Source organism: Hyposmocoma kahamanoa, unplaced genomic scaffold (genome assembly GCF_003589595.1).
Source record: "Hyposmocoma kahamanoa isolate Upper Pololo Valley unplaced genomic scaffold, ASM358959v1 79, whole genome shotgun sequence".
Lineage (NCBI taxonomy): Eukaryota > Metazoa > Arthropoda > Insecta > Lepidoptera > Cosmopterigidae > Hyposmocoma > Hyposmocoma kahamanoa.
Window position 1 is genome coordinate 10,109,973 of NW_020653993.1, and position 16,901 is coordinate 10,126,873.

The window sequence follows — 16,901 nt, forward strand, 5'->3', positions numbered from 1 at the left end:
TGTGAACCGATTTTCATGATTCTTTTTTTATTGGAAAGGGGGTACTTCCATAGTGGTCCCATTTCATTTTGAAGGAAAGCATCCACCTCTAAGGGTGGCTGTTTACGCATGAAGATTCATTTTTATAAATATCGCCTAAATTTTCTTAAGGAGCAATTACTTTAATGGTTGATTTTGCTATTTCTCCAAATCAAGGCGTTTTTCTCTCAATATTAGGTGCTGGTGAAATTACAGGCACATGGGACTTGCCAACTTACGTCTCAGGGTGACGGGCGCAGTGGTAGTGCCCCTCAGATCTTTGCGACTTAAAGCTCTGAGTGGCACTGCAACTGTTATGGACAGGCGTGTAGTTTACTATCAGGCGCACGACTTGTTCGTCCCATCGCTTGATATAACAAAAAAAAATCAAATTGCAAAACCGCGGTAATACTATTTATCTGCAATCTGACTTGATTGTAACACAACGAAATTAACTCTAGTGCAGAATAATTGTGAGAATGTGGTCAGTTGGAGATAAGAAAGTGTGATTGCTTGCATTTTGCTTGTAAAACCATTACGCCCACTATACACTGTTGATGTTTAAAATAACGCATTTCGGATTTCTTAAGTGAACGTTCGATTCGAGTGCTGTTAGAAGGGTACTCTTCCGAAATTCGGGCGATAGATGCCTCGCCTTAATGTAAGGATTGTACGGATTTTTCTACTTGGGAGAGTTTCGGTTTCGCCGAATACGCGATATACATTCAGTTACTTGATATCATAAAAAAAGGTGTACGGAATTTGAGTGCTTTGATACATTCCTATATGCAACAATAAAATATGCCGATAACGTTAATATGATACCATGGAATGTTAACTCGTCCTGAGGGAGTCGTTATAAAACAAATTTCATTACGTTGTTTTACCCACAAAAGTGGCCAATTTGGGTTGATTGATATTGGCCACACATTCCAATTACGTAGGCGGCCACGTCCATTTCATCGTACGTTAAATTGTGTGAATTGTTTACAGGAATGATGATATCGCTTTTGGAATCTCTAGATTTTATGATATCAAGTGAAGGGACGAACAGGTTGTGCGCCTGGTGGTCAGTGACATGCCTGTCTATAGCAGTTCCAGTGCCACTCTTATCTTAAATCGCAAAAATCTGAAAGGCACTGCCGCTGCACCAATCACCCTGAGACTAAGTTGACAAGTCCCATGTGCCTGTAATTTGACCAGCACTCGTATTAAGGTCTGAAATTGGTAGGGTCTGAATGACTACCTTCAATAACTTTGCTTAGCTTCATGAGGTCAGGAAACACGCCATCATCAACATATTTTTTTAAAACACAAGCTAAGTGAGGAGCAATACAATTAACTACAGAATTAATTACTTTGACGGAAAGACCGTCGAGACCCGCAGTATTTTTAATGTCTGTCGATTTAAAGGCTTTAACAATGTCGTTTGGAAATACGTGACCGAACTTTAAATTAGTAAGACTAACTCCAATATTTTCTTTTAATAAGGATTCAGCGGCAGTGGGAGATGATTTTAACGACTCAGGGCTCTTACACATAAACAAGATACGACGTCGCATCGTGCTACGACGCGGCATCGTCTCACGATGAGACGTCGTATCGTGGAAATCTACGACGAGTAACGTAAAAATTCACGACACGATCGCAACCTGTCACGACGTCGTAAAGTAGAAACTCACGGTGCGCTCACAAGTGCCACATTCATTTCTTATTCCATATTCAAAGATGACTTTTTATTCTTCTGACGTTTTGTCCCATAGTACAGGACGCTCCTCGACTAGGGTTAGTAAATAATCAACCTCAATGTCGTCTGTCGTCTATTGACACCTACAAAAATACCTTATGGTCAGGCCACAGAGAGGCGGTCACAGAAGCGTTCCGGGCGCGGGAATTTCTGTAATGTACGAGTTCATATGAATCCTGCCACACTGAAACGTGAGAGCATTATAGTCAGCGATTGTAATTTGTAGCCACAAGAGCCCAACTATACTTTCGCTATTTTCGTGTCTCAAGAATTATAAATATACTATAATGTGCTAGGAAATTCTAGTAAATATGGATAAAGCTATTGTTATATTTCTGAGATATCCAAAATAAGACAATCTATTGTTTTATCTCAAAGATCTGGTACGGTATTCAATCATATGTTTAGAAAAGACATTATCTAGAATAGTATGGATTTAGATATTCTAGACTAGAAGACCACTGTCACAATGTGGTTCCGGAAATGAACTTTCCATACTGGTTCTGGACTGGGTGTTCTAAAAAAAGTCCCAGAGTGAATTCCGTCGCTCTGGTACTCATAGTACAGGAATATAAATATAAACAACATCATTACCTACTTGCGTACGTACTCTGATCCCAAAGTAAGTAACTAAAGTACTTGTGTCGTGGAAATCGGAAACGACGGTACCACAAACACCCAGACCCGAGACACTATTTAACTGCCTCCGTGGCCGAACGGATACCATGCCTGTCACGCAGAGGTCCCAGGTTCGATTCCCGGGCCGGGAGAAATATTTGTATAGCCTACATTTATTTCTCTCGTTAGTAAGGTGTGTGTGTGTGTGTGTGTGTCCATGGCACCCGCGATACAGGGTTTCCCTAGTGCGCGGCTAAGAGTGTGTCCGTTATTTATTTATTTCAAGAGTTCAACTTCCCTATTTCTGTCGTCGACCAGTAATGTGAGCATTACAGGTGAAATTACAAGCACATGGGTCTTGTCAACTTATGTCTCAGGGTAACGGGAAAAAAATAACGGCAATGCCCTTTAAGATCTTGGCGATTTAAAGCTCTGAGTTGCACTGCAACTGATATGGATGGGCGTGTCGCTTACTATCAGGCGCACGGCTTGTTGGTCCCGTCACTTAGTATTATCTAAAAAAATTAATATAGAAAAGTAGTTTCTACATTGACCCGGCCGGGGATCGAACGCGGGACCTGAGATGACGACGACATGAAAACCGATTTGCTATGCAAGCCACTCCGCCACGAATATCGTAATTCATAGATTTGTGACGTTGCAATTGTTGTATTTGTCGCACATTATTATTATAAGTACATGCCGCCATAGGGATTCGAACCATCAACCTCGCAATTGAGAAGCAACCGTTTTTCCACTCGGCTATCACCGCTTGCAAAATCCCAATACGGTTTAGTAACTTCCCAGGACCTTGAATAATTTTCAACTTCCTCCACCGACCACCACAAAGTGATAAATTTCTCATACTGGGTTTAAATTATGCGGTGATCGTAATGGATACTATCGCCATACACCATCCCTTGTCTGACTTAATTGCCGTAATTAAATTAGGACGTCACCATTAGGACTTTCATATCCGGAATTTCGATCTCAAAATATTCGCGAGTTTGCAAGATTTTTTGGCAACTTTGAGAACAGAAACTGATGTTTGCAGCCTCGGGAACATCCGAATTCAAATTTTATCTAAATCGCTTCCAGTTTGCGGGTCGTGCGAAAGGGACACTGGCTTTATTTCAGAATCTATTTTTTTACAAATTAAAGTCATTTGAAAAATGTATATCGTATTCTTTACATGTTCTATTTAGTTCAGTTGATATAAAAAAAAACTTTGGTGTATGTAAAGTACCTATTGAATACCGCGGATTTCTTGTAAAATTTCGAGGTAACTGTGTTTTTTTTTCTATCGTGAAAATTAGGAACCATGTTTTCGTTTCACACCGTATACTAATCAGTGTATATCCTCAATGTTACTATATATTTTTACCAAAGCGATTGATTCAACAATTTCACCGTTTTGTGGAATCTACCAAAGCCATTTGATTTTTGATTTAAATAATATTTTAAAAATCTATTAAGTAGCAGTAGAACTCCTTGTGAAAAAGTTCATTCAAGGAAGTACTGCCATTAACAGTGACGCGAGCATGCAAAGTCAATTAATCATTTATTCCATAGGTAAAATTTTTACACATGAAAACGTCATTTTTTTTTAAGCTACTGCTCGTTAACTACGCTCTTTTCAATTAAACTTAAATGCTATGCTACACTTTGAATTATAATTGTGTGGAATCTAGACTCTTGTTGTCTTTCCATACATCTTTATCTAAGACATACTCTTCAATTTTGTAATATAACTTTTCAATTTTAATGTAAATTTTAAACTTAGGAAATGGTAATCTAAATATATTCTCTGGAATCTTATTATAAAAACGTATACAGTTCCCTATAAAAGAATCGTTTACCTTAGCTAAACGAAATCGTGGTACAATGAGTTTGGACTTAGTGTTAAGGTTAATATTATGAACATCTTCTTTCTTAATGAAGTTATGTATATTTTTACGAGCATACAAAATATTTGAGTATGAGTTAATGTACTGCGATGCCACAGTCATGATACCAGTCTTCTTAAACTTTTCTCTGAGAGAAACCCGAGAACCTAAACGGTACACGGCGTTTCGGTTTGAAAGGTGAGAGTGCTGATGAAATTATAGGCACATGGGACTCATGGCACTTGTGAACTTATGTCTCAGGGCGCAGCGGCGGTGCCCTTCAGACCTTTGCAATTTAAAGTTCTGAATGACACTGCAATTGCTATGGACAGGCGTATCGCTTACCACAAAGGGTCGTGCCCTTTGTGGTAAGCTTGCCGTCCCATTACTGGTATCACAAAAAACAGTATTTTTTTATTCTGGTTACAAGAACTTGACAACACTGGGGCTTAGTACCTAATTTTAGATTAAAATATCATGTTTTACCTGCCTAATTTATGCCTAGTCTAGTATGTAAACCTAAGATTTTGAAATGGTCTCGAAAATTTCGTATTTGCCGGGATTCAAGAAACCGCACCGAGTCTCGATTTTTTTTCCGAGACGCGGAGCTAAACTAAACTAAACTCTGCCTACCTCAGGGAGAAAAGACAAGCGCCATATGCATGTTATGTTTTTATACAAAAATATATAATATAAACATTATAAAAATTGGAGGGCAGACCTTTAAGTTGGTCTGCACGTCAATAAACAGCCTACAAATTGTGATTGGTCCGTTTGAATTTAATACTTGTATTTCACGTGATATTGAAGCAATGTAATTGGTTGTTAGATTTTAGTACTGCATTTCACGTGATATGAAAGCAACGCGAAACTACATTATTAGCAATATTGAACTTGCAACGTGAAAACCTTAATCCATTTCATTATAATGTTAAAATAGACTATCATACAAAAAATAATAGTAATAAAAAATAATTAACAATTCGTGTGGCCATCCTAATTAAAGTAAGGACAAATGGTACAAATTGGTGGCAATTAACATAATTTTACATAATACATTCGGTCTGAAAGGGCCTTAACAGACTGAGGGCTTTTTATTACATAAATTATACAAATGACTAGTTATGTATGATGGCGTTAATTAATTTCTCCAACACCAGAACCTTTCTATTGTTTCTCTGTTGTTACATTTGAAGTAAATAATGAATAATTAACAAAGTGTGCTATATGAGACAAAGGTCAATACTCTTGAACACTCAAAAGCCTTGATTAACTTCTACAGTACGAAACATTGGCCAAAAATGACCGCCATATGGCCAGGCCAGCAGAAAAGACAACTGAAGCTTAGAAAATTCTACAGTTCTTTAATTCTCTTAGTCTTGGCTGTCAGTTGCAATGAATGGTGATAAAATATATCAATTACTGCTTGAACTGACAATGTATTGTCTGTACATCTAAGACAAAATGTCTTTTAAAACTACATAGTCGCCTTACTATTAAAACATTTTATGTCGCTTTGTAAAATTTTACAGGTGAAGAAAAAACCTACAAAACATTGTATTTGGTGCAATTGTATTGGTGGAAAAAGGGATACATTACCATACTTTAGATGGGAAGATGATTTTAAATATGGAGGGAAATAGCAGGAGATAGGGAGAAATGGAAATCTCTGGAATAAACCTATGTCTTAGAACAAGCTGAAGTTACCAAGTTAACAAACACAGAAACTTGAGTTAATATTAAGTACATTATATATGTGTTTAAAGCTACGAGTTTAGACTCACTTAGAAAAATAGAACGCATACTTCCCGATATGGTAGAAAAAAGATATTTATGCCGTTGTACGCGGATAGGCTCCAAAGCAAAGAATCAAATATGAAAAGACCTGAATGTGGAAAATGTAAACGAGCGATTAACGGCCTGCAAAAACTACTATGGTATAATATAATACATGAGGGGATTTGTGTGCATTTTTATGAGATACACCCTGGTCAATTTCCGCGGGAAGTAAAAAATGTTCGAAATTCAAATAAACAAGACGGCCGCCATACAAATTTCAAAGCCTCCTATCACGGAAACTATTAGAGATAGGTAGGAGGTGTTTGAAGGAATGTCATAGATGGTAACACTGGTCAACTACCTGGGTTAAAAAAATTCAAGATGGCGATTTCAAAATGGCGGCCGAAGAAAAACTTGCTTCGATCTGGCTGAAAATTATTCTCTTCTTCTTCGTCTTTAGGAGTCCTTAATCATAATTTGGGGTCAACAATTTCTTTTCGCATTTTTTAATATGGCTGCCATACAAGTGTTTTTTTCGTTAGCTGCCGAAAGACATTTGCTCTGATTCGACTGAAAATTGGCATGTGAAGGCCGGCCAGAAGTGCCGGATAATAATTTGTGGTCAAAATTTGTTTTTCGCCATTTTCAAATATGGCCGTCATAGAACCGTTCGTTGGCGACAGAAAAAATATTGCTGATCCCTTTAAAAATTGGCATATGGGACTCTAGGAGAGCTTGATAATAATTTGTGATCAAAATTGGTGGGGGGAGTCTATAGGTGTTTAATAATAATTTGCCGTCAAAATTTATTTTTCGCCATTTTTCAATATGTCTGCCATACAAACTTTTTAGCGGCACATGGAAATTTGCTCTATTTAGCTGAATATCTATGTATGAAAATATATGTATGTATGACCTCTATGGGTATTTAACAATAATTTGCAGTCAAAATTTACTTTTTGTCATTTATAAATATGGCCGCCATTAAAGAGCTATGTTAATTTTTTTTTAGTCACGAGTGCCGAGGCTGTAGTCCGAGGTGTAGCGGAGGGCGTAGCCCGAAGCGTCCACACGCCACCTTACGTAGGTAGTACACGAGGACTAGATTTCACAATTGTTCAAAATGTAAGGCATACTTCCCGATGTAGTGGAAATAATATCTTTATACAACTTACAGCGTTATTGTATCTCGACCGTCTCTCTGTTAGATTCCTTTTTATTGGAAGCTATGCCAAAAAAAGAAGTATTTAGGGAAAAATGCCAGACAATCACTTCAAATTTCTGGTCCCAAATTAGGGAATTTCCTGTGCTATGAGTACCATAGTAACGATAATTCTGAAGGCAATACCCAGAATACCCTGACCAGAACCAACTTAAAAACATTTTTTTCATAAATTGGCTCAAATAAGAATATGGAACCTCCGCATCAAGCGCCCGTGGTACTAATCACTGTGCTACCGAAGAGCATAAGCACACCCCGTAACCTGAAAGCGACCACGCGCCGCAGGTCGAGCCCGACCCCACCATAGGTGGGGCATAGGGCTCGTATGTCATATGTTTCTATGTTGGATATGTTAGTATATAAGATCATTCTTCTTAATCAGCAATGAAGGCCATTATTAAATAAATAAGAAACATTTTCTTGTACCGTTACGCCACAAGTGACTCCGAGTGTCCTGATGGCCATTGGTTAACAAATGTTGTCCAATATTTTGGTGCATACATGGAAGTAATAACAAGTGAAGGAGAATGGTAAGTAATAATTAATAGTATCAATAAAGTCAAGAATGGAAGACCTTGGCATGATTGGATTGGGTGTGAGTTTCTTATTAACTAATTGCCTATGTGTGGACTGGTCATTAAACTATTAACAATTGGTTTTCAGTGTTACAAAAATGACTAGAACTTACATAATGTACATCCATGTTTTTCTTCCAAATTGAAAAAGTTGAGGTTATTTTATTACGAATTAAATAACCCATTTTATTCAGAATTAAAAAGTAAAATTGTAAATGCAATGTTGCAATGAGCGTGTTGGACACAATAGGGTTCCGTAACGGTTATTTTATTTGTATGCAACAAGAGATTTTTTCTGGAAATTTCTATTTTTGTATTATTGTTATAAGGGTGGCATAATTTCATTGTGATCACCAGTAATTACAATTCAGAGTACTGAGCATCAGGAGGATTCTCCTGGCTTGAACTGTTTTGATCTTCTCTAGTTCAGGCAAGTGCCTTCCCAGATTTAGTGTAATTTTGGTGAAATAACAGGTGCATGGGACTTGTCAATTTATGTCTTAGGGTGAAGACCTAAGGATTGCAGTGGCCGTGCCCCTCAGATAATTGCATTTTAAATCTGTGTGGCACTGCAACTGGACAGGTGTGTATCTTACCATTAGGCGCACGACTTGTTCGTCCCGTATTTTGATATTATAAATAAATAAATAAATTAATTGACTATCTTGCCTTTCAATTTAACAAAAAAGTGCAGATGGACAGAGGGATATGACAAAAGTTGCAAAAAGTTTATTACATTTTTAGGCAATAATTGAGAGAATGAACTGGAAGGAAATAACAATCACAGTCAAAGGACATTTTAATTTGAAAACCAAATGGAAGTTTCAAAATTGTAAATTGAATGTAGAATGATGAATAAATCAATATAACCTTTTTTTAATTAAACGAAAATACCAGAGGACTGTCCTAGATGACGAGTCTCTCTTAACAGGGTCGTGATAGAATACGAGCATCATGTGCAGCCACGGCATCTAAGCTGACCCAGCCTTTTCACTTCCATGACTTCCAATTCTATTTAGTTTAATTGGTTCCACATAAAGTTGTAAGTTTCTTCTAGATTTTTTAAAGTTTAATATAATTATTATAGTGTTAATTTTAGTTGATTTTAGTAAATAAGTTGTCATGGAAGCAAATAAAGTTTTTATCTATCTATCTATATCTACTTAGATCTAAGTATGCAAACACATGTTACAAGAATTATATACATCATATTGACAAACTCCTTGAAGTTATGATATCACCATTTTGTGTACTTAATTACTAATGTATGATGGAATTAAGGTGAGGCAAGTTATTTAAAAGAAAGATAAATTAAAAAGTAAAAAATAAAAATATTAAAAGAAAGTAGTAGTGGTGCATAGTAGAATGTAGTAGTGTAGTGTATACATATGTGTAGGCATGTATATAGAGTAAATAGTTTTTTTGCCTATATTTTACTTATTGCTTGGTTGTTACATTATGAGTCAAATTTGCAATTACAAACCTATACATTTTGCATCTAGTCACAGGTCTTAGAGTGGCAAATATAGAGATTTAAAGAAACCTCTGTGACCCTGGTAGGCTCTTCTAGATATAGAAGTTATATATAATATAATAGAGTTTTTTATGAGTCAAAAAACGTTATTTTGCAAAAGTATCTCTATTGTAAATGTTGTATATATTAACAATACACTGTAATATAGAGAAAGGACAATTTATTACTCGTGTGCAATAATTTTAATTACAATACACCCTCCCGAAGGGAATTAGGGGCGCCCTAGTTCCGGGAATTATTACGCATACCGTTCGACATAATACCGAACGGTTGAAGCCTCAATTTACTAAATGTCCTTTCCAGACTCGAGGGAAATATACCAAGGTCAATTCTAAATGTTATTTCGAACACCAAAACAGAGTTTAGTGACGAAAATAATACGATATAACGTCGTGTGGGGCGAATGATAATAATACAGAAAAATCAATAACGCACTCTTGTATCATGACGAAGTATTACACATTTTTGTAGACAGAATTGTTAATTTCACGGTTAATGTAGTCTAGGATACGGTATCATTCATAAAAAGCTGTAATTGTAATCGTATCGTGGGGCTAAACTAATCGATGAAGTGACAGAAGATTCATTGTTTATCTTTTTTTTCAATTGAATACAAAAACAGCACTAGCACTCGTGTAAAGTGTTTTATAAACGATAAATAAGTTACTTTTATAAATAAAACACCCCTTGAGACATGAATGGGCAAATTATTTATTTGTTTTTAAACGAAAGCTCGATAGTGCGATGAACTTTAGGATATACATACCTCATTTTGATGCTGTATCCTTTGTAGAGATCAATCCGAATGTACTATTGCACATAACTAAATAATTGTTCACTGACAAACAGCATTATTTCACAGACACCGAGTAACATTTCCGTATTATCGACTGGCGTACACGTCTGGGGCATTTTGGGTAGCCATTTTTGTCAAAAAACAATTTTTTGCCTCCCGATTCCAGATTTCGGAAAGCAGTGAGCGAGAGGACGCTAGCACCGCTCGAACACGTCGAAGGAATTAAAATAAATGGAACATTGAACTGGCGCTTACAACTTTTCGTCGGTCCGAAACAAGTTCCAAGAGTCAAATAAAATATTTTTGTGTCAAGCCCTTAGTACTAATTCTTTGCTGACCAAAACTAATAATTTAATAAACTCCAACGCGTTTCGGAACAAGAACTTGCATTATCGCCCTTATTCAGTGCCACTCCCTTATTTGGTCGGATTATAACTATCCCCATCAGTAGCCAATCACGGAAGTTTGTACCCTTTATGAGTCTTTTACTACCATCTAACGGCAAGTAGCGATAACTGTATATAATTTGTTTTAATAAACGCCATCTATTAAGAAGCTAATGGAACTTATGGTTGTTGAACGACTCATGTTTTTGCCATTTGATTTTCAAAGAAATGGCAATATTGTTATTATTATTTTCAATATTGTTTTGATTGTTTGAGGCATAGTTTGAGATAAAATGAAAGATGTTTGTTTTGCAATAAGTCAACAATATTGATTTTAATACGGTATTAGTCACTGTAACAACTGTTGCGTTGAAAAATGAATGATGAATTTAAGAAATTCATTGAAAATGAATTATAGCAACACTAGGAAATAAATTTAGACATTGACATTGACAGTTGTTGAGTTTTTCGTGAAAAAGTCAGTCTGTTTTTCTTTTCATCAACAGTTCCTTTTTCGAAAACCCAAAAAGGATGGTGGGCGCAATGCCTGTTAATTTAATTCCAAAATTTTGCAACGGTACCATGGACAGTCACAATGGTACAGACGGAGAAGAGTTTCAGGTTCATATTGGTAGTCGTATCAAATGCGGTGACGACTTTGGTACGGTGAAATACATTGGCGAAGTGCAGGGCTACAAAGGTATTTGGTACGGCATTGAATGGGACGATCCACCTAGAGGAAAACACGACGGTTCTGTGGATGAGATTCAATATTTCAAGACCTCTAAGCCTGGTGCTGGATCCTTTATACGTCCGAACAAAATTTCTCCATTCAAAACTTGTGCCGAAGCTATTCGAAGATATTACGGCGATCGTGAGGTAAGAAATAGTCTACTCTGACAATGAACAACAACTTTACAAGCAAATATTTATGTTGAAAGTTGTTTTTCTATGTACAAATTTAGGTCATGCGCACACCCACGGGTTAAGCCTTGAAGCTTTATGTATTAGTCATTGTTTATGTTCTTATTTTGCTTTGTGTTGCATGTTTTTGGTGCTTTTTGATAGATTAAGCAGTTGTTTAGCTGTGTCATTGGTCAGGAATGGCATAAAAATGTTCAATAGAGTATTAACAGGGCATTGTGGCTTGAACAATCACATATTTTTGGTAGCAGTGGAGTTCCTTATGAAAGAGTTCGTCCAGAGCAGTATTGCCACCTATTTCTGCCGCCAAGCAGTAATGTCAGCATTACTGTGTTCCACGGTGACGAGTTCTGTGGAGGTGCCCCTCAGATCTTTGCGATTTAAAGCTCTGAGTGGCACTGCAACTGTTATGGACAAGCGTGTAGCTTACCATCAGGATGACTTGTTCGTCCCGTCTCTTGATATTATAAAAAAAAGTCAAATATTGGACAGAGAGAGAATAGAGATTTGCCATGAGGCATATGAAACTCCTGTTCATCTACTCACCCTGATGGGCATATGAAGTTCCATACTGGGAGGCCCATGCCACAATCAGAGAACATTAATTAGTGGTGATCACAATAGATCAGTCAATGGTCACTGTGACGAGGGGATGCATAGGCCCTGAATGAAGCTACCCTAATAATAATATGGTTCAGTTATTGTCAAAAGTTACTGAAAATACAATTTCAACAGGAGAAGATTTTCTTGTTAATGGCACAGTTGACCCGGTTCAGAGACTCGCATTTAAGAATTGATGAGTGATTTGTGCTGTATTAAAGCAGCACCACTTCTACATTTGTGCTGTGCAAGTGACACTCTAAAGAAACTGACTGCCTCAAGTACTTAGTGATCCTGTCTGGAATATGTCTAGGGTCGGTGGACTAAAGCACATAAGTCAAAATCCAACATCATTCATTTAAATTAATATGTCTACCGACTAAAGTATATAAAGCCAAATTCAGTTGTTGCTCCATAAATTTGTAACTTTATTCTAATGGCTTCTTTTTCAAATTAATCATTCTCTTCACATCCTCCAATACTATAAACAACACTAAAAACAAATATAATTATATGTTAACAAATAAAGCACTTTTTTGACTTATGTGCTTTAGTCCGCCGACAATACATATATCTTAGTGTGATTCAATCCATTTTGCATTAAAAAATAAAATTGTTTAAAATTCATGTCATAAGCAATAATTAAATGACTGGATTAAGTAACACATTCATGTAAATTTATATTATATATTTATTTCTCTCGTGAGTTTGTGTGTAATTTGTGGTTGGCTATGTGTGTTCATGGCACCCGCAATACACGGTTTCCCTAGTGGGGCTATGAGTGTGTGCATTATTATTTAAATAAAAAAAAGAATTAACATTTCAAATTGATATTTTACCATTTGTACTCATTTGAATAACATCTTAAAATTGTAATTGAAAAATTGTAGTCCATAAGTGAGGTTAATTTGTCAAATGTCAAAATATGTCGTAATTTGGTTCATTCTATTACAGTTTTATCAACTAGCAAATCGAAAACTCAATTTCTATATAATAATTTCGGAAATTTTAGATTTACTTGTATAGGTCATGTAAGAAAAATGGTTGTTTGCCAGCTAACACACTTTTTACAAGCCAAACCCAATTCAAATTAACGAATGTCTCGCTCACTGCTGTCACCTATCAAGATAAACATTTGTCACAAATTACTGCAAGAGGCTCCATAAACACACGACGTGGTAGTCAATTAACCTACTTTCATTTTAACAATTGATTTAGCGACTTAATACAAGTAACAAACTTATTAACACAAAGCTAATGAATACCACTTCAACTTTTATATGATGGGTCCGTCGTTTTGCACGACGATTTCGCCAATGTCAGGGTTGAAAGACTAATAAGGACTCAGTGCTATGGTGAGATAAAATGCCGGTTATTAAAATACTTTAGCGGTTATTATGCAAATTGACAGTTATATTTTTTTTAATTATTAGAAATATGTCATTTGAATTATGCTATTCTAATTTTTTAATGCTATTTATTTTATTGTGAAATTGGTAACTCTTCTCTCCTCTATCAGCCTCTCACTGCTGAGGATCGTGACTTAGCATGCAGTCTTCACCTAGGTGGAGTGCATGACATTTACCGGTACTGCCAAATTTTCAACTACCGGTCACACCACCATATCCTACTTAATCTCTTAGTTGTTTTCCTCTCTATCTTATTTGTAACAATTAGTTTTTCAAGATTGTCAGTGCTTTTGTATGCAATGTGGCCAAAGACTTGGAGCAAACAGTCCATGGTAAATCAACTATTTTGTTTAAGAGTCAATCAACCAGTTGTTTGTGCTCTGCTTTTGTATTTCACTTTCATTTAGATGTTTCAGGTCACAACACATCTATTGTGATATCGTAAATCAAACAGCAATCATTATTTTGATACATAAGCACAAGCTTGTAACAATCTAATCATATAAACAACTGAGAGAAGGAATTGCCTTTAACTTACATACTTGATCTCGGCTGTATGAAGTCGGTTTCGACTGCATGCAGTTAATGCAGCCGAGACATCGCTTGCGTGATGTTGATAATGATTTCACGCGTGACATGCAATCAATCTGTTAGCAGCCCTAGAGTATTGTATATATGTTTTACTACCACAATAATTATTTGTTTTTTGCGAAATTACTCCATTAATTTGTTATAATTATTAATATATAGATTGAACTCAAAGAAATATTCCTTTGATCTGACAGAACACGAACCTGCGTCTGTGCCTTACCAAGGCGACTGCTCTATCAACTGTGCTAGAAATCTAGTCAGCAGACCTTACGAATTTTTCTGTGCATTTGTTACAGATATTTGCTTTTGTATTTAACCGATTTTTTGCCATGGCGCCTACTGTGAGAAATCCATGGAAGTTTTTCTTCACTCAATGAGGTTCCTTTACAGCTACCAGAGGTTGCCAAGAGATGTCGCTTTGTAAATTTTATTATTCTTTAGAAAACATTGCCAATTGAATTTCAGGATGAGACTGTGGCAGCTCACCGTAGAACAATAATCAATGAGTGGAAAAGAGAAATGGGCGCCCCATTCATTGAGATGGTCGGATTTGAGAAGATCCATCAGAAACAGTAAGTCTTTTGTCTTCAAACTCTCGATTTTATACTTTACATCTCATTCTGTGGCCGTAGCATGGCAGTATATCACATGCAATATGTGATAAACCTGCCCGTGACATATTTATTTCAGTTGATAAAGCTATGTTGCCATTATTACATTTTTTGTTTTTATTACGAATACTGAATCGGTAAGATACCGTACTAGAGTCATTCGTTCTTTTGTTTATTTGGTAATTAACTAATGTTTTTTGGTTAATGTTATACATTTTAAAGAACAGGAATAACGATATGAAATTGCGTATATAGCTATCTATTTTTGTCGTTTAATCATCGCCGCGAAAACGACGAAACAAAAAACGCCGGTTTGTGTAGTTTCAGTTTTTACATATTTTGCTTTATATTAGTTATTATTTACGTTTTTTTTTTCTAATTATAATTACTCTCATGCATTGAACTATATTAAAAATGTTCTCCTCATCTTTTTCCAATAATTTATAGACACCAATCAATTTGTTGGTTTTAATTATTTCTTTTTATCTCGTTTGTCGCGTTCAATTTTTACGTTGATAAAATTACTGTGCAGATCTGTCAAAATGCAGCCATAGGTCGAGGCGGTCACGATGTGATAAAAATGTGACGTCCCGGTATATTGTGATAAAATTTTAAAATAGTTTAAAACGGTTTTATCACTCGAATTTCACAACTAAATGTGGATATAATAGCTTAATCGCCGCGGCATGCTACAGAGGCTGAACTGTGTGATGCTTTGATTTGTTGAATAATCAGTCTATCATAAGAGAATCTACAAATCATATCAAAACTACCTTGATATAGCTTGATGCTAAAATCTAGTGATAATGCCCCAAATAAATCAAACATTTTCCCAGAAATTATTAATACAAAGATCGAACACGAAAAATTCTTTCGATCCGGCTGGATTAGAAAAAGCACCTTCAGCATACTGTGCCAGCGAGCCAGCGCCTTCGATCTTTGTATCAATAATTATAACAACCTAGTGGAGTAATTTCACAAAAAAATAATATCGTGATAGTAAAACATCGTGATGTTCAATAAACTTAATATTATAGTATAAAAGTAACGGGACTTACTGGCGTAGTATTTTAGTCGGAAGCGGTCCGACTAGTTTCAACCATAATCGATGGTCTTCATCGGGGGTTAGTGCAACGTTCGCGATCGCATCACGTCTAGCACTGCGCGCTGCTGCTCTCTGCGCGCGCGCCGATGACGCAGTCCGCAGTGGGAAACTCGGGGGTCTGATACGTTGCATCAATGCGTCCTGGAACTCTTCTTCGCTACTGCTGTCCATAGAATTGTTGTCGGGAACAGTCCAGCACACAGAGCTCACCACGTCGTTACTACTAACATCTGCAGCTGCATACCGAGCGCCATGAAGACACGGCTTCCAGGTCGGTGGCAAGCTCCAGCCTCCGTCTCTATTAAAATTTGATCGCCTACTTATTTCAATAGCCTCTCCGATTTTGCGGGGGACAAAATACTTCTCTCGCTAAAACCTTAGCTTTGTCAAAACGAATGTAGTGACCAGTACCGGAACTCAGAAAGTGGTCTGCCACTGCAGATCCATTGACATCTTTGTTCTTCGTGGAACGGATATGCTCAGCTAGCCTAGTAGACACGTTCCGTCTCGTTTAAAAAAAACTTATATATAATATTTAATTTTTCCAGAAAATTCGACCGCCTTCTTGAAGTATGTGTACATGATCAAAACATCGCGAAGGCGGGCGACGTGGCCTCTCTCTGCCCGAACGTACGAAGCCTCGATGTCTCCCGCAACCTGTTTTCTAACTGGCGTGAGGTGATACAGTTGTCTGCCCAGCTGCCTGACCTTACTGAGCTGGATGTCAGGTATTTAGCTTCTGCATCATTAACTTAAAAGATAGTCGGTGTATTAAACGCTGCTCTGTATGCTAATCACATAAGGGCGCTCCCTCACCGAGAACATTCGTCTGTAATGTAACATTCCAGATTCGTTTGCAAGTATTACATTACAAACTACCAGTCCCACCGGCGAGCATTCGCCTGTGAACATTCGTTTTTGAGCATTATATTACAAACTACCTTCTTCAACGGCGAGCATTCGCCTGTAATGTTACATCCAAGATTCGATTAGGCTGCGATTTCACCAGAGATGTGCGAGGTGCGAGGAAGGCGTGCGTGAGTGCCTCTGAGAGCCCGCGAGTGCCTATGAGTGCCCGCGAGTGCCTATGAGTGCCCGCG

General features: G+C 36.9%; 1 protein-coding gene across 1 annotated transcript in view; it reads left to right on the top strand.

Annotated features, from left to right (window-relative positions):
- Window positions 1-11,072: 11,072 nt before the first annotated feature.
- LOC113233621 (tubulin-specific chaperone E) overlaps window positions 11,073-16,901 on the top strand; it is a 13,035-nt gene continuing 7,206 nt past the window's right edge. The window contains exons 1-3 of the mRNA XM_026468776.1: window positions 11,073-11,440; window positions 14,551-14,657; window positions 16,350-16,529. Coding sequence (XP_026324561.1) covers window positions 11,093-11,440; window positions 14,551-14,657; window positions 16,350-16,529 — 635 coding nt within the window. The 5' untranslated portion in view covers window positions 11,073-11,092. The remainder of the gene's footprint in view (window positions 11,441-14,550; window positions 14,658-16,349; window positions 16,530-16,901) is intronic.